This window comes from Lynx canadensis, chromosome B2, assembly GCF_007474595.2.
Source record: "Lynx canadensis isolate LIC74 chromosome B2, mLynCan4.pri.v2, whole genome shotgun sequence".
NCBI classification, from domain to species: domain Eukaryota; kingdom Metazoa; phylum Chordata; class Mammalia; order Carnivora; family Felidae; genus Lynx; species Lynx canadensis.
This window is the reverse complement of record NC_044307.1, coordinates 125,331,099-125,358,287: the sequence shown is the minus strand read 5'-3', so window position 1 is coordinate 125,358,287 and position 27,189 is coordinate 125,331,099. Positions and strand designations below refer to the sequence as shown.

General features: G+C 42.4%; 1 protein-coding gene across 2 annotated transcripts in view; it reads right to left on the bottom strand.

Moving 5' to 3' along the window:
• Positions 1–27,189, bottom strand: part of ARFGEF3 (ARFGEF family member 3) — a 184,107-nt gene that overhangs the window by 64,083 nt on the left and 92,835 nt on the right. For both annotated transcript variants that reach the window (XM_030316441.1, XM_030316442.1), the window contains 3 exons: positions 26,095–26,428; positions 14,820–14,932; positions 13,126–14,036 (listed from right to left, as the gene is read on the bottom strand). In XM_030316441.1, the coding sequence (XP_030172301.1) occupies positions 13,126–14,036; positions 14,820–14,932; positions 26,095–26,428 (1,358 nt within the window). The remainder of the gene's footprint in view (positions 1–13,125; positions 14,037–14,819; positions 14,933–26,094; positions 26,429–27,189) is intronic.

The following is a 27,189-nucleotide window of genomic DNA, read 5'->3' as shown; positions in this document are numbered from 1 at the left end:
TCAATCAATCTTTTAAATGAGGAAACAGAGTTTCAAAAATATATGTAAATGAAGAGCTATTGGTTTTTCCCTCATTATTTTTTCTAAACATCGTTTTATGTTTAATAAGGTTTTCATTTTGAAGGGCTCCTTGTGCTTTATACAAATTAACTGAAAGAAAACAAACAAACAAACAAACAACTATAGCCCCTGCTTTAAAGATGGGCTCACTCAGGGGCACCTAGGTGGCTCAGTTGGTTAAGTGTCCAGCTTTGGCTCAGGTCATGATCTCATGGTTCACAAGTTTGAGCCCCACTTGCGCTGACAGTGAGGAGCCTCCTCGGAATTCTCTCTCTCCTCTCTCTCCCTTTCTCCCTGCCCCTCCCCAGCTCATGCTCTCTATCAAAATAAATAAGTAAACTTAAAAAAAAAAATGTGCCTCATTCTTCTCAAAGCTAGAACAAACAATCCTAAAATTTGTATGGAACTACAAAAGACCCCGAAGAGCCAAAGTTATGTTGAAAAAAGAAAACCAAAGCAGGAGGCATCACGATCTCAGACTTTAGCCTCTACTACAAAGCTGTAATCATCAAGACAGTATGGTATTCGCACAAAAACAGACACATAGACCAATGGAATAGAATAGAGACCCCAGAATTGGACCCACAAATGTATGGCCAACTAATCTTTGACAAAGCAGGAAAGAGTATCCAATGGAATAAAGACAGTCTCTTTAGCAAATGGTGCTGGGAGAACTGGCCAGCAACATGCAGAAGAATGAAACTGGACCACCTTCCCATACCATACACAAAAATAAACTCAAAATGGATGAAAGACTTGAATGTGAGACAGGTAACTATTGAAACCCTAGAGGAGGAAGCAGGCAACAACCTCTCTGACTTCAGCTGCAGCAATTTCTTGCTTGACACGTCTCCAAAGGCAAGGGAATTAAAAGCAAAAATGAACTATTGGGATCTCATCAAGATAAAAAACTTCTGCACTGCAAAGGAAACAATCAACAAAACTAAAAGGCAACCGACGGAATGGGAAAAGATATTTGCAAATGACATATCGGATAAAGGGTTAGTATCCAAAATCTATGAAGAACTTACCAAACTCAACACCCAGAAAACAAATAATCCAGTGAAGAAATGGGCAGAAGACATGAATAGACACTTTTCCAAAGAAGACATCCAGATGGCTGACACATGAAAAGTTGCTCAACATCACTCATCATCAGAGAAATATAAATCAAAATCACAATGAGATACCACCTCGCACCAGAGTGGCGAAAATTAACAATTCAGGAAACAACAGATGCTGGCGAGGATGTGGAGAAATGGGAACCCTCCTGCACTGTTGGTGGGAATGCAAACTGGTGCAGCTGCTCTGGAAAACAGTATTTAATTTAAAAAATGAAAAGTAGAACCACCCTACGACACAGCAACAGCACTACTAGGAATTTACCCAAGGGCTACAGCAATGCTGATGCATAGGGGCACATGTACCCCAATGCTTATAGCAGCACTTTCAACAATAGCCAAATTATAGAAAGAGCCTAAATGTCCATCAACTGATGAATGGATAAAGAAGATGTGGTTTATAAATACAATGGAATACTACTTGGCAATGAGAAAGAATGAAATCCTGACATTTGTAGCAACGTGGATAGAACTGGAGGGTATGATGCTAAATGAAATAAGTCAGTCAGAGAAAGACAGGTATCAAATATTTTCACTTATATGTGGAACCTGGCAAATTTAACAGAAGACATGGGGGAAGGGAAGGGGGGAAAAAAACAGCTACAAACAGAGAGGGAAGGAGGCAAACCATAAGAGACTCTTAAATACAGAGAACAAACTGAAGGCTGAGTGGGGAGGGAGGCGGAGGAGAGGGGAAGATGGGTGATGGGCATTGAGGAGGGCACTTGTTGGGATGAGCACTGGGTATTGGATGTAAGCGATGAATCATGGGAATACGCCCCCCAAAACCAAGAGCACACTGTATACACTGTATGTTAGCCAACTTGACAATAAATTATTTTTTTAAAAAGTGCCTCTTCTATGAAATGTAATAGTTTTCAAAACTAACAAGTATTGGAAACATAAATTTGTAACTGGAATGGTTACTTATATCCTTGTGAATTTCTTAATGAATATGCTAGCAAGAGGATATGGACCAGAAGAAGCTTTTAAAGTTGAAAAATCTTCAAGACCTTTGCTTATTTGAGAACTGTATAAACACTTTTTTGTTTGGAGTAGGTACATATGTCCTTCCAATAAAACTACTTGATGCAAATGTTAGGCATCACCTCTTCCTTCCTTTAAGAATTTTGCAGCTGCCGTAAGAGATTTTTTACTGAGGGCACTTTGTGATCAGAGGCAGAGGTGAATTTATAAAAGAAGGGTTGAGAGCAGGATTTAAAAATGACATCCTTGGTCAGGATACGAACACTGTGTTCCTACCCCTGATGGTCCAGAGGAAAACTCCATACTCTTAAGCTCCTGGTGATCTTGGTTCTAGTCTCTGGTAAATTGAAAGCTGAATTCAGTGTTGCTGGGTGTTTAACTATTCTGGATAGAAATGAATATTCGAGTTTCTCAGGAAAACAGAATTTGCAAGTGGCTCTGATCTTAGGCACGAGTAATAATTTCTTTAAAAAACTTAAAACCAACTACTATTTACCTCGGAATATGTCTTGGAAAACCCAGTACATGTTCAGATGCTGAAAAGGAAGAAGGCAGCTGATGCGTCTGCTGACCCAGAGACGCAAATCATTAGCGGAGGGGTGACAATGTCCCGGAGGGCACTACTAACGGGTATGCGGAGTTCTGAAATAATCTGTCAGACCTGTTAGAAACAATCCGTTGGTACTGCCCTCTCTCTCGAGGTTGGCTAAATTTCTTACATTACACGGAGCTGGCAAATTCGAGAATAAAACAAAAGGATGTATTATCTATCAGTCATTTTCTTACCGTACCAAATACAGTTCACTGGTGATGTTAAGAAGGAAAATAACACAATGGCCATTACTTTATTAAGTGATTTCTAATTTTTAGAACAAGTCTCTTCTCATACATTATTTCATTTGACATATAAAGTATGTATCAATTGCCTTCCTTTATTTTACCAGTAAGGAAAGTGCCTCAGAAATATTAAAGGAATTTACCTGAAGTTATATAGCTAGAAATTGGCAGAAGGCTTTTGGTTACAAACTCCAGGCACTTTGCACTATGCCATGCCGTACTTGCTTCCAATGTCGTGAAGAGATTCCACTCTATCATGTCCCTCTTTAATAGATACTTTATTTTACATTCATCCTGACTGGGTTCATTGAAGTGTTCTAAATTTGGAGTGATAAACTATAGGAACTATGACCTTTACCACATTCTGGCCACTTGCTTTTTCCAGTGTTCTGTGACATTCTCTCCCTCTATAATTAAGATGTTCTTTACTGTCAGGAACAGGAGGGTGGGTCACCTGCTTGATTGGTTACCAGCAAAAAACTGGATACAAGATTAGCATAAATGACCTTGAAATATCTCCTCCATGTCTTAGACAATTTAATGTGCCTTTTCAAATACAAATTAGATACTTATGCAAAACATTTAACAGAACAGAAAAATTTTAAAAATAAGAAGAATAATAGTCCCTGCTTCTCCCAAGTCCCAGTGATACCCATCCCAGATCATACTACATACATTGTAATAAAACTTGGTATTTTCTTAGTAATATACGTTAGACATCTCTTGATATGAGCACTTCTAGATCTGCCTCATTCTTTTCAAATAACTGGGCATATAGCACTGCATGTTTGGAGTATGATTTATTTAAGTAATGCTCTATTGGTAGACATTTATGTAGTTTCAATTACGAAAATAGCTGAAATGATGTAATAGCTTTTAACACTTATGCAAGTGTATCTGTGGGCTAAGTACCCTAAAGCAGAATAAAGACATACATTAGGTTTGATAGATATAGCCCAGGTATCTTCAAAATAGTTTTATACCAAATGTTCTTCCTACCAATGGTGCATAATGGGGTGCCTGGGTGGCGCAGTCGGTTAAGCGTCCGACTTCAGCCAGGTCATGATCTCGCGGTCCGTGAGTTCGAGCCCCGCGTCGGGCTCTGGGCTGATGGCTCAGAGCCTGGAGCCTGTTTCCGATTCTGTGTCTCCCTCTCTCTCTGCCCCTCCCCCGTTCATGCTCTGTCCCTCTCTGTCCCAAAAATAAATAAACGTTGAAAAAAAAAAAAAAAGAATAATGTTGTACCCACTCAGCAATACTGGGCATTATCAATTTTCTAAACCTTTATAATGATGTTATGTGATTTTTGGTTGCATTTCTATACACTAATAACAAAGTAGCAGAAAGAGAAATTAAGAGAACAATTCCATTTATAACTGTCCCCCCAAAGAATGAAATACCCAGAAATAAACTAATCAAGGAGGTAAAAGACCTATACTATGAAACCTATAAAACATTGATAAAAGAAACTGAAGACGACACAAATAAACAGAAAGATATCCTGTGCTCATGGGCTGGAAGCATAATATTGTTAAAATGTCCCTACTACCCAAAGCAATTTCTATCAAAATACTAACAGCACTTTTCACAGAACTAGAATAATCCTAAAATTTGCATGGAACCTGAAAAGATCCCCAAATATCCAAAGCAATCTTCAGAAAGGTATCACAGTCTCAGATTTCAAGATACACTACAAAGCTGTAGTAATCGAAACACTATGGTACTGGCACAGAAATACACACATAGGTCAGTAGAACAGAATGGAGAGCCCAGAAATAAACCCATGCGTATATAGTCAATTAATCTGCAACAAATGAGGCAAGAGTATACAATGGGGAAAAGACAGTCTCTTCAGTAAATGGTGCTGGGAAAACTAGACAGCTACTTGCAAAATAAAACTGGATCGCTTTCTTGTACTATACACAAAAATTAACTCCAAATGGATTGAGGACCTAAATTTGAGACACAAAACCATAAAACGCCTAGAAGAAAAAGAAGCAGTAATCTCTTGGACATTGGCCTTAGCAACATTTTCTAGATATGTCTCCCCACACAAGGGAAACAAAAGCAAAAATAAACTATTGGGACTACACCAAAATAAAAAACTTTTGCCCAGCAAAGGAAACCATCAATAAAACAAAAAAGGCAACGTGCTAAATAGAAGAAGATATTTGCAAGTAATCTATCTGACAAGGGGATGAACTCCAAATATATAAAGAACTTACACAACTCAACACCAAAATCCAAATAATCTGATTAAAAATGGACAGAGGGCCTAAACAGACATTTTTCCAAAGAAGGCACACGGATGGCCACCAGACACAAAAAGATGATCCCTTTCACTAACCATCAGAGAAATGCAAACCAAAACCATAACAAAATATCATCTTACACCTGTCAGAATTGCTAGAATCAAAAAGGCAAGAAATAACAAGTGTTCATGAGGATGTAGAGAAAAAGGAACCCTCATGCACTGTTGGTAGCAATGTAAATTGGTGCAGCTACTGTGGAAAACAGTACGGAGGTCCCTCAAAAAATTAAAAAGAGAACTACCATATGATTTAATAATTCTATCACTGAGTATTTACCTAAAGGAAATGAAAGGGGTGAAAAACACGCACCCCCATGGTTGCTTACTGTAGCATTATTTATAACAGCCAAGTATGGAAGTGTCCATCCATAGATCAATGGATAAAGAAGATGTGGTGTATACACACACACACACACACACACACACACACACACCCACACCCACAATGGATTATTATTCAGCCCTAAGGAGAATGAGATCCTGCCTTTTGTGACAACATGGATGCATCTAGAGGATATGCTAAGTGAAGTCAGAGAAAGACAAACACCTTATGATTTCACTGATACGTGGAATCCAAAACGCAAAACACACAAAACGCAGAAACACACTTGTAAACCCAGAGAACAAACTGATGGTGGCCAGAGGGAAGGTGTAGGCATACGCAAAACAGGCCAAGGGGAGTGGGAGATACAGCTTCCAGCTACGGAATAAGTCATGGGAATAAAATCCCCAGCACAGCATAGCCACAGAATGTCATCAGTGGTACTACGGTATGTTGTATGGTGACAACAGGTAGGTACACTTGCCACGAGCACAGTATAATGTATAGATGTGTCCAATCACTAGGTTGTACACCTGTAGCTAGCGTCAATTAAGATAAAAAGATTACACTATTTTACGTGGTAACATATTTCTTTAATGAAGTCTCTGGTTCTAATTTTTATATAAGGTTACTGCTTTATTTTCTGATAGAAGTTACGAGAAAAAAAAAATTTTAAGAGGTTTGGAAAAAGGTCCCAACAAGCAAATGAAAATAAAAATAGTCTGTAATTATACCATTCTGAGATAAGTACTAACATTTGATGTTAATTTTGAATCCTTTTAAAAATTACATTATGACCATTAACCGCGTCCTTATATGTTACTGGAAAGCATCATTTTAAATAGCTACATAATTTCACAAATGGAGGTATGGTAACTCAGTTAGCTTTTCCTTTATTTAGGGACATTTAGGTTGTTTCTGGTATTTTTGCTGTGAAATACTGCTATCATATACATTTTGATATATAAATCTCTGCTTGAGTTTCTGTTCCCTTAGTATAAGTTCCTGAGATTCTCTCAGGAGCCAATGCGGTGACAGGGCTCCACGGGTGTCTGTCTGTCAGGACTTGGAAAACTGTCACACATTTGCTGGGCTACAGTCTGTGACTGTGCTTTTTTCTTTAAAAAAAATTTTTTTTAATGTTTATTTATTATTGAGAGACAGAGAGAGACAGAGCATGATCATGGGAGGGGCAGAGAGAGGAGGAGACACAGAATCCAAAGCAGGCTTCAGGCTCTGAGCTGTCAGCACAGAGCCCGACGTGGGGCTCGAACTCGCGAACCGCGAGATCATGACCTGAGCCGAAATTGGACGCTAAGCCGACTGAGTCACCCAGGCGCCCCTGTGATTGTGCTTTTAATCCCAGCAAATCAACTTCCGAGGGTTCTGTGTTCTCGAACAGTGTCTCAGATTTGCCCATCCACTCAGCTCTCCTCCATTACCCCGCCCGCCCACCCTAGTAGATAGAGTGCGATACTAAGAACGGATCTCTGGACCCACACTTTCCAGATTTGTACCCTGGCATCACCACTTTGTAGCTGTGCGCCTTGTTTGACTTATGACTTGACCGCTCTGTGCCTCAGTTTTCTCGCCTATAAAATGAGGAGAATAATACTGCCTATCCTATGGGATTATTATGAGTATTAAATGAATCAATATATGTAAAACCCTTCATCAATGCAGGGCATAAGGGAAGTGCTATGTTCATACTAGCTATTATTATTCTCAAGGATACATAGAAATGCTAAAGAATAACTTCAAGAAAAGACACCAAGATCCAAGATATTTCAGAGGCGATTTCTGGGTGGTATATAATTATGCTTTTTTGTCTTCATATTATTACATTCTCTCGATTTCACATTTCACAAATGCCAGGGTATTGGAGGAAGATTTTGTTAGACTACTTACTCCCTAACCCTGCTTCCAGAATACTTTCCTTCCTCCCCTTACAAAAATTTTTTTTTAATGTTTATTCATTTTTTGGGAGGGAGACAAAGAGAGAGAAAGGGAGAGACGGTGCAAGCGGGGGAGGGGCAGAGACAGACGGAGACAGGATCCGAAGCAGGCTCCAGGCTCCGAGCTGTCAGCACAGGGCCCGACGTGGGACTTGAACCCGTGAACCGTGAGATCGTGACCTGAGCCGAAGTCGGACGCTTAACTGACTGAGTCACCCAGGTGCCCTGTTCCTCCCCTTATTAAAGCAAACCAATCAACCAACTCCACCAGTCATCGTGGTAAATGAGGAAACGTTAGGCGAAAGTCACACGTTCACAACGGGTAGGGCAGAGAGACAGGGGAAGCCATCACGGAGCGCACGGGACAGCCTACCTCGGACGTAATTTAGGGGAAACAAGTGGACTCTTTTTCTTAAAGTAAACGCTTGAGTTTTCCACTCACTGCAAACAAACCTAATCCTAAGCGACACGGAGGCAGGATAACACATTCACTTGTTCGCTGGAGGTCTTCTTCCTGTATTTTACCTCTCGTGTTCCACAAAGACACGGAGTTCCGTTTGAGTCACCATCTCCTGGGCTGTTCAAATCCCAGGGCCCAAAACTGAAGCCGGAAAGAGCATACTTGCCTTCCTGGCTTTGGATCCACAGGGCTCCTTCCGGAGACTGTGGGCCGTTCCCAGAAGGCAATGAGAGGAGGGAGGAAGCAGTGGGGCAGAGGAAGGAGACCCTTAAACGGGCAGCGGATGGAGGTCTGTCTGTGGCTTTCTGCTGCCTGGCAGTGCCAGAGGGCCTGGGCAGGGCCCCAGAGGAGAACAGACAACGGTGCCCGGCCTTGCCAGAGCAGCCCAGGCCCCACGCCACCTCCCGGGTGCCGAGGAGTCTGTGAAGCAGATAACGGGGGATCCCTGGCCACGTGAGAGGTGAGCGGCCTCCCTGTGAAGATCCCACCTAAGCCCCAGCTTCTGGTTTTACCCTGGAACGGACAGCTGAGGGAGAGTATCAAATGCCTGGCCAGCCAGGCTGGCTGGAGGCGGGGGTGGGGTGGGGGTGGGGGTGGGGGTCTGGAGTCAGAGCTGTTGTAATGTAAAGAAACAGATATTTCTTGTATAATGGAGATTCATGATCGCTGTACTATCTTTTATGAAATCGGGTGCTTTATAAATATCAAATTGCTTGCAATGAGCCTCACATGTGGTCACGGTGAATCTCAAGATCGTAACTGGACACTGCTAATCGAAGGAACGGCAATCCCGAAGCCACACGCCCATGTGCCTCTATTCATTGCTGTGCGAGGCTGGGTCCTGCTGTCTCGTCCCCAAGGAGCCACCTCGCACAGATGCACTCTGTTCTATGCAGGAAGAGGAAGGCGTTTCTGCAGCTGTCCCGGCTCGCGTCCACTAATCATCTTTATAAAACCCATTTTGTCTGAAGGTTTTTGAGCGCCCCCACCGTAGGAAACTAATAGCTTTCAAAGGAAAGGCTCCCTTGAATCACGTGCGATTAAGGGGGCTCATTTTAACTGTATGTTAGTTGTCTGAGGACAGGAGTCTCTGAGAAATGCCGAGCGAGTCTGATCTCAGCCAGCAGGGCAGACCCTGATAACAGGTCAGGGACAAATGCCCAGTGGGAGTTGTTGGCACAATAAGGTTTAAAGCTTTTGACGCAAAAGTAAATAATGAGCAAAATATCTGGGTTATCACTCAGGGAGACTGTCTCTTCTCCCCCTCTCCGGTTGTTACTCTCTAAACTTTGCCTTGGGTGGACAAAGGCAATCTGTCCTCTCCCGGGTCACTGCAGGGTACAGATGTTTCTTTTTTACTAATCTTCCATATTGGAGGTGGTGCTCGCGCGAGCACTGGTTCGGTGCGGAAGTGACGTGGACCCAAGCCAGCATCCGGCAGCTTCGGCTGACCCACAGCGATGATCCCTGTGACCCATTAAACCACAGTGGTCACTGAGGAGAACGAGCTTATTGGTAGGGGGACCACAGAGTGATGGGCCTGTGATTTGGAAAGACCGACCAACTCCTGATTGGTAAAAGCACTGTGGAAGTCACTAGGACTAAAAAGACAAACGACTAAATCAGTTACAGGCCATTACTAAAAATTATATTCGGAAACAAAGGATTTTGAAGTCTCTTTTTGATGTATGGATTCCTATGTGTAAAACTTAAGGTGACAACATGCTGGGTCTGATGGGACATTTTCCTGACCTCTAAAATTTGAGGAAGTTTGCAACTTCCAAGAGGCCACATTCTGGCCAAATAAAACATTCACTCAAGCTCTGTTTAGCATGTACTGTAAATGTCCAATGTACAAGATGTCCAATGTACAAATGTACAAATGTAAATAAGCACTGATCTGAAAGGCACAAAAACACAAATGATAAAATTTGCTTTAGCTTCAAATTTGACAAAAGACTTTGCTAGGATTATATTTCCTAATTCTCTTAGGAAATGAAGCAGGGCCCTTGGGAGGCCATCTTTGCTGCTATGACAACTCACTTATCTGGCACTACTTGGGGATGCTGTTTGTACACAGGAAGTTATCTGAATGTTAGATCTTATGTTATTTAAATGCTGAAATTTCTGCAGCTGAGTTATTTTGTAAGGATTATTTTAATTGTAAATAGAAGGCCCTAAATATGCTTTTACTATTTCTTGATGATTCAAGGCCATCGTTCGTGCAACCGGTGGCGGTGCCGGGATCTGATCCACAGCTGTCCTTTGGGACCACTGATGTTTGCTGGCCGGCCTGCCTTGGTGCCACGGACACCAAGCTGATCAGAGCAGGCTGCTGGGCTCCCTCTCCCCATGAATATATTCAGCTGAGAAGAAGTCCAGGCTCAGAGGCCCTGCCAAACCCCATCCAAAGGGGAGTGAACATTCCTTCCAACTCAGGCTTTACCCATGACTCTTTCATACCATAAAGTAGTTCACATGTTAAGGGACCAGAGTGCAAGCTCATGAGTCTACAGTCAATGAATATTTATTAAGAATAAGCATGAAAAAAAACAAAAATAAAAAGGGGCGCCTGGGTGGCTCAGTCGGTTGAGCGTCCGACTTCGGCTCAGGTCATGATCTCGCGGTTCGCGAGTTCGAGCCCCACGTCGGGCTCTGTGCTGACAGCTCAGAGCCTGGAGCCTGCTTCGGATTCTGTGTCTCCCTCTCTCTCTCTGCCCCTCCCCTGCTCATGCTCTGTCTCTCTCTGTCTCAAAAATAAATAAAAACATTAAAAAAATTAAAAAAATAAGGCATGCCTATCTTATGGCCCCTGGTTCAGAGCACAGTGAAGCTTCTCTATAAATGTTGACTGATGAAGCGCGCGCGCGCGTGTGTGTGTGTGTGTGTGTGTGACAGAGAGAGAGAGAGAGAGAGAGAGAGAGAGAGAGAGACAGAGGAAGGGACAGACACACAAAACACATACTAGCAATGTTCAACAAAACAGTGTCAAATTTAGTAATGGTGGCATAAAAGATCTTAGGGAAAAATACAGTTTTTAAGAGAGTATTTATACATTGTCTTAGACTTTCAATGGAAGATGAATTTGCATATGTGTGTGTGCTCCTTCACACAAATCAAATATCTTGAGAAAAATGTTGGATAGCCTCAAAAATAGGTATTTTCACGTCTTAAAAGAATCACAGTGCAGTTAGGAAACCTCAGACATCATATGTGTCTCTTTCCAACCTCTAGAGAGGTTGAGAAATCCAGAAGTAGTTGTCTAGGATTACAAGTTCTATATTCCTGCGGCTGCTTCCAACTTTGGATCATTCTTATATTAAAAAGCGTCCTTCCTCAGATACACCTGGATTAAAGTGTCTTTTTTGTGTCCTTTTGACAAAGGACACTCTAGTCAGTTTCTTAAAGATACTTATTAAGCTACCTCTTAACGACACAGCAGTCAGCTTCTACCAAGTTCTAGTAACTGGGCTAGAGTGTGTGTGTGTGTGTGTGTGTGTGTGTGTGTGTGTGTGTGTGTGTGTGTGAGATATGTTCTTTGTTGGAAGATCAAAATGAGTTAGACATGGTTGGAGGGCTCAAGGAGCTGAAAGTTCAGAGAGGGAAAGGTGGATGCATTCACAAATAACTCTGATAAATGTGGTAAGGGCAATGACAAACACATGCTCAAGGCTCAGTGATGGAAGCACAAATGGTGATCTTGATTTGTAGCAGTTCTGGGTTTGTTCTCAGGGTTAGTCCTTTCTATGTGAGCACAAGCCCAGCAGGGTCCAGCCACCTCAGTCGTCTGTGGTCAAGAGACCCTTGAATGTCAGGGGAAGACACAGTTGACCACCCAGGAGTCAGGCACTCAGTTATTCCTCCCATAAGTGTTTGGCACGCATTACTTTCTTTCTGTAGTACTGTGAGAGGATAGAAAATATATATACTGGTCTGTGCCTGTTTCCTGCCACAAAGCTCCTAAAATACTTACAATTTCCTAAGTGACATGAACACTCGACACATCTCTTGTTCTGATATTTGTCTTTCACCCCATCCTGATTCCTAAAACACTTGTAAATGGCTAAGTGACAAGAGCACTAGGGACGTCTTTTGTCTCAAGGAGGCGACTCTGGGTGGACTCCTCGATGGGGGCTGGTCTCCAGAAAGACCACGCCATGATCGGATGCTGGAAGTTCAGGGGAATTCAGACTATATTGGGAGGACAGCCTGCATGTGATCCAAGGCCTCTTTTAAATTAGTTTACAGGGGCACCTGCGTGGCTCAGTCAGTTAAGTGTCTGACTATTGATTTCAGCTCAGGTCATGATGTCACTGTTTGTGAAGACTGAGCCCCCTGAGGGGCTCTGTGCTGACAGCAAGGAGTCTGCTTGGGATTCTCTCTCTCTCTCTGTCCCTCTCCCGCTTGCACTCTTGCTCTTTCAAAATAAATAAATAATAAATTTACAAATTGATATACCAAAAGTGCATTGCTTTGTGACTTTTAAATGTTTATTTATTTTTGAGAGAGAGACAGAGAGAGACAGAGAGACAGGGAAAGAGCATAAGCAGGGGAGGGGCAGAGAGAGAGAGAGGGAGACACAGAGTCTGAAGCAGGCTCCAGGCTCTGAGCTGTCAGAACAGAGCCTGACGCGGGGCTTGAACTCACAAACCATGAGACGGTGACCTGAGCTGAAGTCGGATGCTTACCCCACTGAGCCACCCAGGTGCCCCACTTCGTGATTTTTTTGACACTAAGGTGTAGAAGCATGCTAAGAACTCGATGTTCTGAGAGTCAGAGATTGTCATTTTGTCTCAGTCAGCAGCAGCTTTCTAGAATGCAGTCACCTCTTATTCGTTGCTCTGCACCACGTACATCTATCAACCTCCGAATATTCCAGCCATCCACTGCCTAGATTCAAACAAACCACCACCCGTGCATCTTACGTTCCTTTGCTCTCTTCCAATAAAAGAAACCCCAAGAGCCGTTGAGACGCTCTGGGCACCTGAACCTAAGGCAGGATGGCAATTTCCCATCCGGGCCGAACGCTCTGAATACGCTTACCCACTGTGGCAGGAGCCTGTTGCACGAACCTGAGCAGAAGGTGGAGGCGAAGTTCTGGAGGGCCGAGTCCACCTCCTCCACGCTGGGCAGAGCCAGCAGGCGGGGCAGGAGGCTCTCCAGGGCCTGCAGGAACAGCCTGGCGCTGTGCTGGTCCGCCTCCTGGTTCTTCAACAGTTTCAGGGACAGAGCGGCAGTCCGCAGGGACCTGTGGCCCAGGCAGTCCCGAGGGGTCTGCTCTTCGTCGGCCAGGGAGCCGTTGTCCGACCCGATGTCCGACACGTCGGACCTGCCCGAGTCCTTCTCTGCAGCCATCGAGTACTGGTCGCAGGAGTCGAACTCGGTCCGCGAGAGGTCTTGGTCATCTACGCTGAAATTGCTCTCGCTGTACCGGGAGCCATAGGACCTCATCCTGCAGTCCACCGACAGGAAGTTCGTTATGTCGGGGTAAGCCACCGTGTGGCTCCTCTGGACCACGTCTGGTTGGTCGACCGCCTCGGGCTCCGGCACCTTGCTCAGCGTCTCCCTGCTCTCCGGCTGCGCCGGCGACCTGAGGCTGTGCTTGTGGTTGTCGGAGCGGTCCTCGGGCGTGGTCTGGCCCAGCTCGCCCTCCAGGGTGGTCTGGCCCGTGTCCGTGGTCACACTGATGCTGATGTCCGGGCTCCTCTCGTTCCCCGCCTCCCACGGCGTGTGCTCGGAGGACAGGACGCGCCGCTGCCAGCGGAAGTCGGCCTCGTTGATCTCCATGGAGTCCCGGCTCCACTCGGCCCCGTCCTTGAGCTCCTCCAGGCGCAGCAGCAGCAGCTGCACCTGGCCTTCGCTCAAGCCCTTGCCCTGGCTCAGCTCGTCCAAGGCCCCGAGCAAGGTGCAGACGCAGGACACGGCCGCATAGCACGCCTCAATGCCGCCCTTGATGCACGCTTCGGTCATGCCATCCATGATGCTAAGGGTTCGAGGGAGAAAACAACATCAGCATAGGCAACGTGGGAGAATGCTCCAGAAGGAACAAGGCGGGTGAGTCTGGTGAGCAGGGCAGTATGCAAAACAGATCCTCTGCTCTACATGAAGTGAAATGGTCTGGGCAAAAAGTAAATGAAACAAACATGCTCCGGCTGGCAGAGGAAAACCTCCAGGTGAAGTGGCCCACCTTGAATCACACTGACTCTTGGTTGGCTGGTTTATCTGGAGACACACAAAAATTCCGGATGGGAGTTTGTGATCTCCACAAGGACAGGCACTGCATAATCTCACTTTTGGATTATGTTCGTTTTTTTTTTTTTTCCCCCGAAAGCAAACAGTTATAATGGCTCTATGATAATGAGGACATCCTCTATAAGACCAATATATTCCGGAACAGGTGCAGGTGAATACAACAACTGCAAATTAGATGATGTTCAGTTTTCTAGGGAAGCGACAAGTAAAGGAATCTTATAGCTATAGTGCTGGAATTCAAAACATTTTTCCCCAACATAACCCCAATGGATAATTTTTGTACATTTCATTCTGTACATTGCGTTTACTTTAAGTATGACAATATGGAAAGTTACAGGATTGCAATACATTGAGATAAGACTTCTCATATGGCCTGCGGGGACATTATTGAACAATAATATTCCACGTAAGGCAGATTCATAAAAATTTCAGGGCCTTAAAAACAAGGTCAAGTGTATTCAGAGGAGCATCGCTCGCCAAGCAATAGTAGGTGGAAAAGGGGAATGTATCATACAGTTTGAGAAGATCCAGATGAGACTTTCGTTTTGAAATTGATCTTTTTCTGGATTCTGGTTCAGTGGAGCCGGGTCCTGCCAAATCACAGAGGCGCTGTGGGCTCCCAAGTAGCTTTAAGAAAAGGGGGAAAAAATAACAGTAAAGCGAACACCATAAAAAAAGCACAAGGTCTTAAAATTGTGAGTTCAAAGAGACATGTACACTCTCTATTGATTGACACACTCGAAAAAAACCCCACAACTGTTTGGAACTACAAATCTTAATAGAACTGATCTAAGTATCCATCTTGTCACAGAACACACATAGGGTTCCCAGATCCTCAGTTCAGGACTGGCTTAGACAAAGCAAATTCTCTACGGGGTTGTTTCAAAAACTTTTATAGCACAGAACAATAAAGCACTTGTATCTACGTTCTTTAGTGAGAATGGCCTCTAATTTAACTTCCCTCTACTCTCTTTGTCTCACTTTGCTATCAGAGCCGGCTAGCTGCAAACTGGATTGATCAAGCATACCCGGAACATTCTCCAGAATAGATCATATGGTAGGGCACAAAACGAGTCTTAAATTTAAGAGAACTGAAATCATATCAGGAGTCTTTTCTGACCACATTGGCATGAAACTAGAAATTAATTACATGAGGAAAACTGGGAAATTCACAAATATGTGAATTTTAAACAACATGCTACCAAACAACTAACGGGTCAAAGAAGAAACGAAAAGAGAAATTAAAAAAGACCTTGAGACAAACAAAAATGGAAATATAACACCCTCACATTTATGGGGTACAGAAAAAGCAGTTTCAAAAGAAAAATTTAAAGCAGTAAATGCCTACCTCAAAAAAATAAGAAGAGTCTCAAACAAATAATGTAACGTTACACTTTAAGGAACTAGAAAAAGAACAGGTGAAGCCTAAAGTTAGTAGAAGGAAGTAAATAAGAAAGATTACAGCAGACATAAATGAAATAGAGACTAAAAAACAACAGAAAAGATCAATGAAACTAAGAGTTGATTCTTTGGAAAGATAAAATTGACACAGTTTTATTAGACTCTCCAGGAAAAAAACCTGGAAGATTTCAATAAAATCAGAAATGAAAGAGGTGTTACAACTGATACCACAGAAATACAAAAGACCCCAAGATACTCTTATAAAAATGATACGTCAACAAATTGGACAACCCAGAAGAATACAGTTCTAGAAATATATGACCTACCAAGACTGAATCATGAAGGAATAGAATATCTGAATAGATCAATTACTGGTAAGGAGACTGAATCAGTAATCAAAAACCTCCCAACTAACAAAAGTCCAAGAACAGATGACTTAACCAGTGAATCCTACCAAACATTCAAGGGATTAATATCAATCTTTCTCAAACTCTTCCAAAAAGCAGAAAAGGAGGGGATTCTTTTCTTTCTAATTTTTTTTTTTTTAGTGTTTATGTATTTTTGAGAGAGCATGAGCAGGAGAGGAGCCGGGAGGGAGGAAGACACAGAATCCAAAGCAGGCTCCAGGCTCCTAGCTGTCAGCACATAGCCCAATGCAGGGCTCAAACTCACTAGCTATGAGATCGTGACCTGAGCTGAAGTTGGACGCTTAACCGACTAAGCCACCCAGGCGCCCCAGGAGGGGACTCTTTCAAACTCATTTTATGAGGCTATCATCACCCTGATACTAAAACTTGACAAGGACACCACAAGAAGAGAAAATTAGAGGCCAACATCTCTGATGAACATAGATGCAAAAATTCTCAATAAAATGTGATCAAACTAAATTCAACAACGTATTAAGGGGATCATATACCATAATCAAGTGGGATTTATTCTAGGGATGCAAAGACGGTTCAAGTGACTGAGCCACAAATTAGTCAAGTGATTCACAACGTTAACCAAATGAAGGACAAAATGAAAAGATAATTTCAATCGATGCAGAAAAAGCATTTGACAAAATTCCACATCCACTTATGATAAAAACTCTCAAAAAGGTGGGTGGAGACGGAATGTATCTCAACATAATAAAGGCCATCTATTACAAATAGCATCCTATTCAACAGTAAAAAGCCAAAAGTTTTTCCTCTGAGATCAGGAGCAAGACAAGGATGCCAATCTTGCCACTTTTATTCACCATAGTATCGTCAGTCCTAGCTACAGCAATCAGGCAAGAAAAAGAAGTAAAAGGCATCCAAACTGGAAAGGAAGAAATAAAACTGTCACTATTTGCAGATGGCATGATATTATATATAGAAAACCCTACAGACTCTTTTAAAAAACTGTTAGAACTAACAAATGAATTCAGAGAATTTGCAGGGTACAAAATCAGCATATAAAAAAATCTGTTGCATTTCCATACACTAATGAACTATCAGAAAGCGAAATCAAGAAAATACTCCTATTTACGAGGCATCAAAAAATAAGGAAATGCCTAAGAATAAATTTAACCAAGGAGGTGAAAGACCAGTATACTGAAAACCATAAGACATTAATAAAATAAATTGAAGATGACACAAATAAATGGAAGGATGTTCTGTGCTCATGGATTCAAAGAATTAATATTGTTAAAATGCCCTTACTACCCAAAGCAATCTACAGATTCAATGCAATCTCTACCAAATTTCCAATGGCATTTTTCACGGAAACAGAACAAACAATCCTGAAATTTGTATGGAACCATAGAAGACCTGGAATAGCCAAAGCAATCTTGAGAAAGAGAAAAACAGGAGCCATCACACTCCCTGATTCAAACTTTATTACAAAGCTACGGTAATTAAAACATTATGGCACTGGCATAAAAACGGACGCATAGATCAAAAAGAACAGAATAGAAAGCCTAGAAATAAGTCTATACGTATATGTCAATTAATATATAACAAAGGAGGCAAGAATATACAATCGGGAAAGGACAATCCCTTCAACAAATGGTGCTTGGAATGCTGGACAGCCACAAGCAAAAGAAGGAAAATAGACACCTGTCTTCCACCATACACAAAAATTAACTCAAGATGGATTGAAGGCTTGGCTGTAGGCCTTGAGACCATAAAACTCTTAGAAGAAAACATAGGCAGTAAGCTCCTTGACATGAGTCTTGCAGATGATTTTTAAAATCTGATACCAAGTAAAAACAACAAAAGCAAAAATAATCATGTGGGACCACATCACACTAAAAAGCTTCTGCACAGCAAAGGAAACCATCAACAAAATGAAAAGGCCACATGCTGAAAGTATTTGCAAGTCACGTATCTGATAAGGGGTTAATATCCAAAATACAGAAAGAACTCCTATCACTCAATAAAAAGATAAAAAACCCCAAACAATCCAATTTTAAAACTGGGTAAAGGACTTTGAGTAGACATTTCTCCAAAGAAGACATACAGATGGCCAATGGACACATGAAAAGATATTCAACATCAATCATCACCTGGGAAATACAAATCAAAACCTCAATTAGATACTACCTCAGACCTGTTAGAATGGCTATTATCAAAAAGACTAGGGGTGCCTAGGTGGCTCAATCAGTTAAGTATCTGAGTCTTGGTTTTAGTTCAGGTCATGATCTCATGGTTCACAGGATCAAACCCCTCATCGGGATCTGTGCTGATAGCATGGAGCCTGCTTGGGACTCTCTCTCTCCCTTTCTCTCTCTCTCTCTGCCTCTCTCCCACTCATGCATGTGTTCTCTCACTCAATAAATAACCTTAAAAAAAAAAAGACTAGAAAAAACAAGTGTTGGCAAGGATGTGGAGAAAAAAGAATCCTTGTGCATAGCTGGTAGGAATGTAAATTGGTACAGCCCCTATGGTAAACAGCATGGAAGTTCCTCAAAAAATTAAAATAGACTGCCATACAATCCATCGATTACACTTCTGAATATTTATCTGAAGAAAATGAAAACACAAATTCAAAAAAGATACAGGTACCCCCATGGTTATTGCAGCATTATTTACAATAGCCAAAATATGGAAACAACCTAAGTATCTCTCAAAGGATAAGTGGATAATCCAAAGACAATGTCGCATACCCACCCCCCCCCACAGAGAAATACTACTCAGCCATAAAAAAGAATGAAATCTTGCCATTTGTGGTAACATTGATGAAACTAGAGAGTGTTATGCTAAGTGAAACAAGTCAGACAAAGAAAGACAAATACTGTATAATATCTCTTATAGGTAGAATCTTGAAAAACAAAAAAATAAACAAAAGATCACGTTCATAGTTACAGAAAATTGGTGGTTGTCAGAGGTGAGGGGTGGGGGGATGGAAAAAATGGATGAAGGGGGTCAAAAGGTAAAACAACTTTTAAAAAACTTAAAAAAACACATGGGTTGAGGAGTATTCCCTCATTCTATTCCTTGGAAAATTTCACATATTATTGGAACTATCCATTCCTTAACTGTTGGTATAACTTATTTTTAAAGTTGTATGGGGCCAGTGGTTTTTTTTTTTTTAATTTTTTAAAATTTATTTTTATTTTTATTTTTTTTATGGAACGATTTTTAACTACTGATTCAATTTTTTAAAAGTTTCTAGAACTATTTAGGTCCTCAATTTCTCAGCTTGTTAAAGGCTATGTTATTTCCCAGGGATTTATCTATTTTATCTAAATTTTCAAATTTATTGGCATCAGTGGCCTTATTAGACCTTGATTTCTTTAATGTTTCTAACATTTATAGTTCCAAGTGTGTTTTCATTCTTATTTCTATTTAGTTGTTTTTACCTATTCTGGGATTTTGTGATTGCTTTTATCAAGAGTTTTTCAATTTCCTCAGTTTTTTTAGAGCCCTGATATTTTTCACTTTAGTGATCCACTATATTTGCTTTTTATAGCATTACTTTCTGCTTTTATCTTCTTTATTTTTCCTCTTTTCTACTTTCTTTGAATTAAATCTGCTCTTCTTTCCCCAACTCTCTAACTTGGAGAATTAGAATATTAATTGTAGGCTTCCTAACTTTCAATATAAGCATTTTAAGCTATCAACACCCTTGTATATAGCGCTTTGGCTACATCCTACAAGTTTTCACATATAGAATCTTCATTACTGTTCAGTTTAATTAGTTATTATTTCCATGTGTTAGATGTCTTTAAACAAAATTTTATTTTGAGGCTAATTCAGGAAAAGATTGGGTTAAGTGCATTGGAAAAGACTTTCTATCACTATGCCCATTATTTTCAAAATGATTTACACTCATGGGAAAAGGTATATTAAGTAGAAAAAATTGTATCTTAAGGGGCACTTCTCTTTCCCTCTCTCCTTCTACATTTCTTTTGGACCCCAGAAATTGGGAACTTCTACTCTCTTGGAGGCAAAGAAATGAAGCTTCCACCTTTCTCTACACATTTTATTTTTTTTTAATCAAAATATATTTACCTTTTTTTCAGGAACAGAATTTAATGATTCATCACTTACAAAAAATACCCAGTGCTCATCCCAACCAGGGTCCTCCTTAATGTCCCTCGCCCATTTAGCCTTTCCCCCAACCCTGCCAGCAATCCTCAGTTTGTTCTTTCTTATGGTTTGTTCCCTCTCTGTTTTGTATTATTTTTGCTTCCCTTTCCTTATGTTCATCTGTTTGGTATCTTAAATTCCACATATGAGTGAAATCATATGATATTTGTCTTTCTCTGACTTATTTCACTTCGCATAATACACTCTAGTTCCACCCACATTGTTGCAAGTGGCAAGATTTCATTCTTTTTGATCGAGTAATATTCCATTAAATATATGTACCACATCTTTATCCACTCATCAGTTGATGGACATTTGGGCTCTTTCCATACTTTGGCTATTGTTGATAGTGCTGCTATAAACATTGGGATGCACGTGTCCCTTCAAATCAGCATTTTGGTATCCTTTGGATAAATACCTAGTAGTGCAATTGCTGGGTCACAGGGTAGTTCTATCTTTAATTTTTTGAGGAACCTCCATACTGTTTTCCAGAGCGGCTGCACCAGTTTGCTCTCCCACCAACAGTGCAAAAGGGTTCCCCTTTCTCTGCATCCTCACCAACATCTGTCGTTGCCTGAGTTGTTAATTTTAGCCATTCTGACAGGTGTGAGGTGGTATCTCCTTTTTGATTTGTATTTCCCTGATGATGAGGGATGTTGAGCATTTTTTCAGGTGTCTGTTAGCCATCTGGATGTCTTCTTTGGAAAACTGTTTATGTCTTTTGCCCATTTCTTCACTGGATTATTTGTTTTTTGGGTGTTGAGTTCGGTAAGTTCTTTATAGATTTTGGATACTTACCCTTTATCTGATACATCATTTGCAAATATCTTCTGCCATTGCCTTTTAGTTTTGTTGTTTCCTTTGCTGTGCAGAAGCTTTTTATCTTGATGAAGTCCCAATAGTTCATTTTTGCTTTTGTTTCCCTTGCCTCTGGAGACATGTCAAGTAAGAAGTTTCTGTGGTCAAGATCAAAGAGGTTGTCGCCTGTTTTCTCCTTTAGGATTTTGATGGCTTCCTGTCTTACATTTAGGTCTTTCATCCATTTTGAGTTTATTTTTGTGTATGGTGTAAGAGAGTGGTCCAGGTTCATTTTTCTGCATGTCGCTGTCCAGTTTTCCCAACACCATTTGCTGAGAAGACTGTCCTTATCCCATTGGATATTCTTTCCCACTTTGTCAAAGATTAGTTGGCCATATGTTTGTGGGTCCATTTCTGAGTTCTCTATTCTGTTCCATTGATCTGAGTGTCTGTTTTTGTGCCAGTACCATACTGTCTTGATGATTACAGCTTTGTAATACAGCTTGAAGTCTGGAATTGTGATGCCTCCTGTTTTGGTTTTCTTTTTCAAGATTGCTTTGGTTATTCGGGGTCTTTTCTGGTTCCATATGAAGTTTAGGATTGTTTGTTCTAGTTCTGTGAAGAATGCTGGTATTATTTTGATAGGGATTGCACTGAATATGTAGATTGTTTGGGGGAGTACTGACATTTTATTTTTTTGAAAAATTTTTTTAATGTTTATTTTTGAGAGAGAGAGAGAGAGAGTCAGAGCACCAGTGGGGGAGGGACAGAGAAAGAGAGGGAGACACACAATCTGAAGCAGATTCCAGGCTCTGAACTGTCAGCACAGAGCCCAACATGGGGCTCAAACCCAGGAGCTGAGCTATGAGATCATGACCTGAGCCCAAGTCCAATACTAAACTGAGCCACCCAAGCGTCCCTTATTTTTTTGACATTGAAAGAGTCAAGTTTCCCTCCCCCCTTTCCCTCCCTTTCCTTTCCTCTCCCTTTTTTTCCCTTCCTCTCCCACTCTTCTCCCTCTCCTACCTGCCTAGTCTCCTCCCTCTTCTCCCCCCCTGCCCCCACTCTCTCTCATGCTACCTGCCAGGCCTACATCCAAGTGAAGCTGGTGGGGTCTAAGTGCCTCTAGCTGTCCCATCCCTTGATACAAAGTAAGTGCATTTCAGGGGTATGGCTGTGGGGAATCTCACTTTCTTTTCGGATCTTATTACATTCTTGAATCTAACCTTACCAGTAACATATTAGATGACAATATTTAATTCCCACATTAATCTTGTGTTTATTTCTCAGTTGTTTCCAAATCTGGAGGGAAAGGGCACTGAGTGATTACGCTTCTGAAGAACCCTCAACAACTGCTTGAAGAAAGGCAAGACACGTTTAATCCCAGCTTCTTGCGGTGGGAATGAGGGATGTGATGTCAAGTGGCTGGGATGACAAAGGTCTGATTAAAGATTAGGGAACTCCTTCTGAAGCCCGACCATGGGAGAGAGAAAAGGAAGCAAGGTGTACTATTGATCATTGTTCATTTTGGGGGAAAGCGGAAACAGGAAAGAGAATGTGCTTCAAAAAACAAAATGTCCTGTCTTTGATTAATGGGCGCACAGCGCATATGGCAGAGTGACAAATTACAAAGAGAACAGGGAAATAACACACTAAGCATTCAAACTCCGATAGGCTAAGCAAACATTCTGGGTGCCCAGTGGTTTTCTTTGGGTGCACAGACTGCACATTTTGGTTTCCAGGTTACCAACCTCCCCCAATTATTGGTTGTCATAGCGAGTGGAGGTCCCACTTGTCACAATAACCTGGCCCACGTCAGTCTGCCGTGCTCCATGGGGCAGCACCGTCTGGACATGCTATTTAGGCACTGGTGTCTAATTCCAGCCTTGCCCTGTAAGATAATCTCAGGAAGCTAGAAAATCTATGAGAAGGGGAAAACATATTTCCTCTGCAGTCATAAAGAAATTATCATGTAGGGGCGCCTTGGTGGCTCAGTCGGTTAAGTGTCCGACTTCGGCTCAGGTCATGATCTCACGGTCCGTGAGTTCGAGCCCCGCGTCGGGCTCTGTGCTGACCGCTCAGAGCCTGGAGCCTGTTTCGGATTCTGTGTCTCCCTCTCTCTCTGCCCCTCCCCTGTTCATGCTCTGTCTCTCTCTGTCTCAAAAATAAATAAATGTTAGAAAAAAAATTAAAAAAAAAAAAGAAATTATCATGTAAAATACATGTAGACACCTCCAGACCCCATATGCAATGTATTTACTTAGCATTCACTCATCAAGTGGATCCACCATAAGTAGCCACAACCCCAGTGCCAGTCAACCCTGAGTGGGAAAGAAAGGTTGCTGCTGCTTACAAAACGTTGTCTTTGAAGATAGTCTGTCTTCAGGGCCATCTGTCATTCAGTCAAAATTTATCGAGCCCTTATTCGGATTCAAGCACTGCAGTGTTGGATACCGGGTTAGGGGTGGGGAGAGGGAACCCAGGAAAGCAACGGATACAAAAACGTATTTGAGAAGAAGTTTGCACCATGTGGAAACGTTCAGTGGGATGGGATGTACAATTAATTGCTAAATGAGGGAATTTAGAGAAGACCAAAAGTAGTGGTTTGGGGAGGCAGCAGTGTGAAGGAGGAGGGTTTTGATGGCACAGAGAGCTGTTCTTTGAACATCCCGGTTCATGGGGCGGCCCTACTACCCACAAGGACTTTGGGCAAGTAACTTCGACTCATGGAGGCCCAGCCTCCCCACCGAGAAACTGGGAGTAATGTTACCTTCCTAAGAAAGTTTGTAAATCAACTAACATGCAGTGCCAGCTGCGGCTGGCACATTTCAATCAACTGCTTGACGCTAAGTGGAATGGCCCGTGGGGAGACGGGAGGGGAGTCTGAATGGAAGCAGGAGCCTGGGAGCTGAACGGAGCAAGGTCGGTCAGGTGGAACGAGGGTGATGACGGGAAATGAGGACGACGACAGAAGGGTCTAGCAACGGGGCAGAGGAATTCAGACTTGATGGAAGAGGCAACAGGAGCCATGAGAGCCCGAAAATAAACTGTTAACAGTGGCGATTGAGAAGTCTAAGTCCAGAAGGACAAAAGGAAGGAAACAGGCAGCCGGAGAGCAGAGCTAGAATAAGAGCCCCACTCTAGGTAGGAGGTCATGAGGAAGAGTGAGTTCCAGCCTCCACATGTTTTTTCTTTTCCTTAGGAAAGCAATAAGCATGCCAAATGTCTGTCTGGCCCTTTATGCTTGCAGAGTACCGATCGATGCAAACCGCATGGCATTTTGAACCTTTGGAATATTACTACTAGGCACGGATACAAAACTGTAGGCTCATAGTTAAACGCTTGAGCTACTATAACCTAGCTGGGGAGTGGCAGAGAGAGGATCCAAACTCTGACTCTTCAACTGAGGCTTAAGAAGGGGGTAGCTGAGCCAGCAGGGGAAGGGGGGCTCCTAGAATCATTTGCATTGCAGTATCAAAGTCAAGTACGGTAGTAAGTGCGCTGTAGGAAAAGACCTTGGGTTTCATTCAGGTCAGACAGACCGGGGTGTATACCCTTTCTCTTTCTTTGGGACCTTGCACAAATCATTTGACTCTCCGAAACCTCAGTTTCTTTGCGGGAGGGAAAATTCATTTTTTCTGGCATCGTGTCTCTAAGGGGAGGAACATTCAGTGGAATAAAATTCTGGACCTCTCTCCTCTCTCTCTCACTTCCTCCTAATGGAGGGGGAGTCTGATCTCACTGGTTAATGTAGGGGGAGCTGAACATGAGTAGCCAGCCTCTTCCTCTTTCTTCCCCTTGAAGATCTGCCTATTCAGAGAAAGCCCATTCTGCTCCCCTGTTTATAAACTTAACAAGGGTAGGGCTGGGTCCCCAAGGGAGCTGGGTGGTGAGAAACTAGTCTAGTCTCACTTGCCTCCAAAGCTGTATTGTGTTCGTCAACCTGGGACTGATCAGTTATTAAAGCTGACCCTATGTTTGTATTGCCTGAAGCTGTGATAGGGAAAAGAAATAACATTTTTCACTAGTAAAAGTTGATATACAACATCCAAGAGTTATCAAGAGTATTAGAGATAATATATGTGAAGTGCTGGGCATAGAGAAGGTAAGGATTCAAAGGTTATTATTGTGTGCTCATAGATTTTCGTAACCACAATTAGATCTGAATCACTCCTTCATTTCTAGAAATATTGAGTAAGAACTTTCCATTGTTCATTACAATCAAATCTCGTTAAAGCAACACCAAGAGGCATTTTAAATTAAGCTTTTGAGAAACTGATGAGTAGCAAATATTACTTTAAATAAATGAATCATCAACAAGGGAAATTTGCTACTCTGGGTTTGTTGTTGTTTTGGTGTAGGAACCAAAAGCAAAGGCAACGAACGTGTTCACAAATACAAAAATGTGGATCTCTTTTCTTTTTGGTTGAGAGACAGCAGAGAAATTCTTATTTGAAGTACCTTCACAATAACCCTCATTCCTCCTCAAAACCATGAAGGAGCACACGGGGATGGCTGTTACAAGCTGGACAATCTTTACCTTCTCACAGGGGTCATGATGTTTGGGATATGAGGCCTAAGAAGGAATGAGGCAAAGGGATTCCTTTTAATAGTCAGAGATTAGTAATGGTTTTGTTTTGTTTTGTTTTGTTTTTGGATAATATACAACATGAGTAGAAAGTCACTTGGAAATCCAATTATGGCAAAAGGGAATAAACACATATAGCTGCACAAACAGCACCTAAGGGAACGGGATGAAATCAGCCTGGGGCCCGGTCAGATGCCTGCAGCTTGAATTATCAATGGCTTTGCATCGGTCAGCACCCATCGACCCCTCCTTCCCCGGGCTCCCAACACATGGATACACGCCCCCGTCCTAAAGATGCTGCCCGTTACTGGATACCACGTAGTAACAAGTAAGTTTGAGCAGGTGCCTGGCAAACATTTTCTGAGTGCTTTCTGCGTGTAAGACACAATGTGCAGATAACGCCTCCCGCCATCTGGCCAGCACGGTGGCGTTCTTCGGGGCCTCCTTACCTCTTTCATGATTTTGATGGCTTCCACCCGGTGCTGGGGTGGCGGATAGAGCAGCACCCGGTGATACAGGGACTGGAGCACGGGCTTCATGGAGTCCACCGACCCCACCAGCCGGACCAGCTCGGCCGCGATGTAGTAAATGGTCCGAGCCACCGGCCCGCTCAGGGCTGGCGCCGTGGAGGAGCAGCCCGACCCCCGGCCGTGGTCGGAAACTCCCGGAGATGCAGAGTCTGACTCGACGCCTGCACCGGCGCTGCTGCTGTGAGCGGAGGTGATGGTTTTGTCATGAATTGGATTCCCCAGGATCACGATGAGAGCAGGGCAAAGGTTCTTCCTGGGAAGACACAGGAGGAAACATCCGTTCCGCGACAAGCCGAAATGATAAACTGTGAATATTACCCCTGATGCCACAAAAATGGCTAGTACGAGTTGGGTTCTTTACTGCCCCTCTTTTTGGCTAATGTCCTGCCTCAGTTTTGCGCGTCTCTCCGTCACTTCTAGGTATACGAAGAGAATACTTTTTCTCGGAACTCAAGGCAGAATTGACTAAAGAAAATCCCAGGAGAAGCATTAAGAAACTGTCTTACGTAAAGAAACAGACTCAAAATGCTAAATGGCTTCGTCAGAGTGACTCATTTTACTATAAATAACAAAATTATTTCTACTTCTAATTTCAGAAGTTAATTTGAAATTCTGACACATGGTACTGTCACATCGTTCGATTTCCTCCCTGTGGAAAAGCCCCGGAACCCACAGTAACTAGCTGGCTGCCTGCAGGCCCTGTCACTTGTGTGTACCTCTGGCTATAATTAAGTGACTCGTCTGCACGTTGAGATGGAGAATGTACCACGGAAGGGCTAAGAATAACACTCAGTCGCTCTTGCTTCCCTGTGCAACCTTCTGGTGCCTTCGCATACTTTTAGGATAGACCGGTAACCTAGAAAACAATCCCCTCCTTCCTGAGTCTCATGATCCCGTGGTGTCAACAAAATGCAAGAGGGCCCTGGAGACCTATTTTGTTAAAAAAAAAAAAAAAAATCATAAGCTTCTCTCTATCCTGGTCTAGTGCATGCAAGCAAAACAATTTTCCTGCTT